This window comes from Girardinichthys multiradiatus, chromosome X (genome assembly GCF_021462225.1).
Source record: "Girardinichthys multiradiatus isolate DD_20200921_A chromosome X, DD_fGirMul_XY1, whole genome shotgun sequence".
NCBI classification, from domain to species: Eukaryota; Metazoa; Chordata; class Actinopteri; order Cyprinodontiformes; family Goodeidae; genus Girardinichthys; species Girardinichthys multiradiatus.
In genome coordinates, this window is record NC_061817.1 from 39,034,062 (window position 1) to 39,038,138 (window position 4,077).

The 4,077-nt window shown below is 42.5% G+C and overlaps 1 protein-coding gene across 1 annotated transcript; it reads left to right on the forward strand.

The window, feature by feature from the left end:
- The first annotated feature begins 863 nt into the window (after window positions 1-863).
- Window positions 864-3,833, forward strand: LOC124862245 (keratin, type I cytoskeletal 13-like). The gene is made up of 7 exons (XM_047356064.1): window positions 864-1,340; window positions 1,530-1,612; window positions 1,734-1,890; window positions 1,976-2,137; window positions 2,393-2,518; window positions 2,602-2,825; window positions 3,591-3,833. Exons 1-7 carry the CDS (start codon window positions 927-929, stop codon window positions 3,748-3,750), a joined length of 1,326 nt encoding a protein of 441 aa, XP_047212020.1. The 5' UTR covers window positions 864-926; the 3' UTR covers window positions 3,751-3,833.
- The last annotated feature ends 244 nt before the right edge of the window (window positions 3,834-4,077 follow it).

Here is a 4,077-nt window from a genome sequence, read left to right on the forward strand (position 1 = left end):
TGTTGTTGGCGCTATATAAATAAACTTAATTGAATGAGAATATGCCATATATATAGAAGATGACTGACTGACTGATGACTGAATGGGATTATGGAATTTAAGCCCTTTTTCCCTGTGAAGAGCCCTGGGCTCACTACTGATTTAGTGGTTTTAAATACAAATGAATAACACTTAATTGGATCACTCTTGTTTTAAATGCACCACTTGGATCATCTTTAATGTATTAAATCTCACTAGAAGATGCCTGCACCTACTAATGCTGGAACAATAAGATAATAAATATAAATCTCCAAAGCTCTGATTACCAGCACCAGAATTGAAGATCAGAACATCTTCAGAGATATTTTACTGCTCCAGCAGAAACACCTGTTCAACCCTGGATCAAAACCAAACCTCTTTGCTCACAGAAACTGTTTCTCTCGGCAGAGTGGGCCCATTTGAGCAGGATAATCCCTGTGGTCTTTGGTCTTTTGTTTTCCAACTCTGACAGGAGAACATTCAGCCTCTCCTTGGCTGTTTATGTGAGAATAATGATGACAGAAGTGGTCTAACGTGAAGGTTAATCTTTAAATCTTTCTGGCACCTCCTTCAAAGCCACACAGGTCACTCCTTTCACTTTGGTCTGCGGATTGTCATTCCTGGAGTGTTTTGAGGTTAATGTTTTCCATGTCTGAACTGGCCCTTCTCATCTCCTTTCATGTTAAATGAAATTGGCACGCTGGAGCTGTTCTGTTTCTGATAATGTTTGGTTACTGCATGTCTCAGACACACCTAAAGGACAGGTGTCTCCTCCCTGTTTGACTTCAGTTCTCCATCTTCCTCCTCCTCTGCAACCCATCTAAGAGTATAAAACACCAACTTCTCTCTCACATCTCCACTCTCTCCTCTGCAGCTGAAGCTCAAACACCTCCTGATCCTTCATCACCATGACAAGCTTTACCACCAGGTCTCTCGGCGGTGGAGGTTTAATGAGCGGCGGCGGGTTTGGTGGCATGAGGATGTCCACTTCCTCCTCTGCCATGTCCATGTACAGTGGTGGCCGCAGCGGTGGAGGTGGTGGTGGTGGTCGAGCTGGAGGAGCCAGCTACAGCTTTAGCTTTGGTGGTGGAGCAGGCGGTGGAGCAGGTGGTGGTGACAGCATGAACATCTCTGCCAATGAGAAGGCCACCATGCAGAACTTGAATGACCGTCTGGCCACCTACCTGGATAAGGTCCGCAAACTGGAGGTAGCCAATGCAGAGCTGGAGAAGAAGATCAGGGAGTTCCTGGAGAAGAAGACCTCACCATCTTCCAAAGACTACAGTGCCTACTTTGTCACAATCGCAGAACTGCAGGGAAAGGTAGGCAGTGATGCTGAACTGAAGTATTCTAACTTGGCACAGAGGTTCTGAGAGATACATCAGTAAAAATGAAGAAGTTCAGGTCAGATAAAGATAAAGATCCTTAACTACTCTTAACATAGTGCTGATATTATAAATTGTGTCTGCATGGATTTAAAACAAGTGAAACTGGACCTTCTCGTCCCCCAGATCCAGCTAGCCACTGTATTCAACGGTGGGATCTACCTCTCCATTGACAACGCCAAGCTGGCTGCCGATGACTTCAGGCTGAAGTAAGTCAGCAAAGTCCATTTCAAGGTTACAACTGCTCAAAGGTTCAAAAAACATCACAGCGTTCCTGCTTAATTTCATGTAGATATTGGTCCAGAAACACTGTATTCACATCTCCTGCAGGTACGAGACCGAGCTGTCCATGCGTCAGTCTGTGGAGGGCGACATCGCCGGGCTCAAACGGCTCCTGGACGAAATGACACTCGCCAGATCTGACCTGGAGATGCAGATTGAAGGCCTAAAGGAGGAGCTGATCTACATGAAGAAGAACCATGAGGAGGTAAGGGGGTTCTGAGATCTCATGGAAATGTTTCTGTGTGGTCTAGAACAGATTCATGGAGTTGTAAATATGCTGGTATCTGCAGGAGCTTATGGCAATGGGCACTCAGATGAGTGGACAGGTGAACGTTGAGGTGGATGCTGCTCCAGGGGAAGACCTGACCAAGATCATGGAGGAGATGAGGGAGCACTACGAGGCTGTCGCTGCCAAGAACCGCAGGGAACTAGAGGGGTGGTTCCAGAGCAAGGTGAGGTGTCTGGTATTCATGTGGGTTATTTTCAACATGGCTGTGTGATTGATCCCATCTGCTCCAAATATGGAGAATTTCCTCTGTTTTCACAGAGATGCACTCAATGAAACTTAACTTCGTCTGGGTTCTAAAGTAGCTCCATCATGAGGTTAAGTGTGAAATGGGGTAAAATGTCCGAACAGCTGGCAGCAGGGGACATGGCCCTTCTTTCATTATAGTTTAATTTCATACTTATGGTATTTCTCCATACAGTCAGAAGGGCTCAATAAAGAAGTCACCACCCACACTGAAACTATCCAGACCTCCAAGTCAGAGATCACAGAGCTAAAACGGACGCTGCAGAGCCTGGAGATTGAGCTGCAAGCACAACTCAGCATGGTAGGTGCAACAAACACTCCACTGCAAACCTGCATGATTAAAGCAAGACAAAGGGTAACTTTTGTCCCTTTTGTCTCCTACAGAAAGCCGGCCTGGAAAGCACAGTGGCCGAGACTCAGAACCGCTACTCCATGCGTCTGGCCGGTTACCAGAACCAGGTTTTGTCTCTGGAGTCGCAGCTCACGCAGCTGAGAGCCGACCTGGAGAGGCAGAGACAGGAGTACCAGATGCTTCTAGACATGAAGACAAGGTTGGAGATGGAGATCGCAGAGTACAGAAGGCTCCTGGATGGAGAGGGAGGCGGCAGGTGAGAGGGGATCATACGGTTAAAGTTCTCCCATTAACTGTCAGAAGAATACACTAAAGACAACAGCAAAATCTGATCAGACAGCTTGTGAAAACACGATAAAAATAGATTCTGTTCACAAGGTTCTGCTGAATCTTGTATCAGGAGGAAACTATGAGCTTTAGTAGTGTTGGTTCATCTTTAAAGCACCTAAATGAACAAAGAGAATAAAGTTTACAGAATAAACACACTTTTACTTTATCAAACATGTAAAAATCACAGAAAACAGAAAAATAGCAGCACGTCATCTGCATAAAGTCAAACATAAAGCTGCAAAGTAGCAAAGAAGCAGCAAATAAATGAAAATAAACTACATTAAATTACTAAAATCACTATCATAATCAGTAGTTGAACCATACATTTCTATAAAATTGTTTTAATTATTGCCTTACTAATTTTTACTGATAATTTAAATTAGATTCATAATATTGTAAATGTTTGTTTTTGTTGTTGTTTATTTGCTTTTGGGAGAAAGTTTTAAATTGGTTCGTTTTACATTTTTCAGTATATTTACCATTTTCTCCAAATTTCTAATTTTGTATTGACAAAAATCAAATTTTTTCTAGGATTTATTTGGGTCATAGAAAATGTTATGAACTCAGGTCCAACATTTCATCCTCCAGGAATTTAAATAATTAATTCAACAAGAAAATATTTTAAGCTGAGCTACATTCTAAACGTTTGCATCTATTAAAAGCGATATTGTCCTGTTTGTTTCATTTACAGCGTCTCCTCCTCCAAAGCCTCCACCATCTCCACTGCCGCCTCCACAGCTGCCTCCTCATCCTCCTCCTCCTCCACCACCACCACCACCAGGTACGTCGTTGTAGAAGAGGTGATGGTGGATGGAAAGGTGGTGAGCACTTCCACACAGGAGGCCAATTGAGCTCGAGCAGTTGTTGCAGAAACTGACCCAAAAATCTAATTCTGCTAAGGTGCTTGAAAAATAAAAGTCATTAACAAAATCCAGTTTGTTGTGTCTGTAATTCCTTTGATCACCACCAGGCGAAGAACCAAGAATACTTTAAGAAAAAGGAAAAACAAATTTCTAAATGTTCTAATGAATATATGAGAGGTCAAATAAATTGTTTAATTTAAAAACAAATGTACCAAAGTTGAACAGTTTGCTTAAAAAATGTTAATAGGATAATTATTTTATTACCCTTTGGACTTAAAAGGTTTTGTCTGGATAAAAAGTTTAATAATAATAATG

Bases quoted from the DNA above. Each gene is read 5' to 3' on its own strand.
- LOC124862245 (XM_047356064.1), top strand. From the start codon at position 927: ATGACAAGCTTTACCACCAGGTCTCTCGGCGGTGGAGGTTTAATGAGC. The intron at 2,138-2,392 runs GTGAGGTGTCTG...TTCTCCATACAG, and splicing joins AGGGGTGGTTCCAGAGCAAG to TCAGAAGGGCTCAATAAAGA. The intron at 2,519-2,601 runs GTAGGTGCAACA...TGTCTCCTACAG, and splicing joins TGCAAGCACAACTCAGCATG to AAAGCCGGCCTGGAAAGCAC.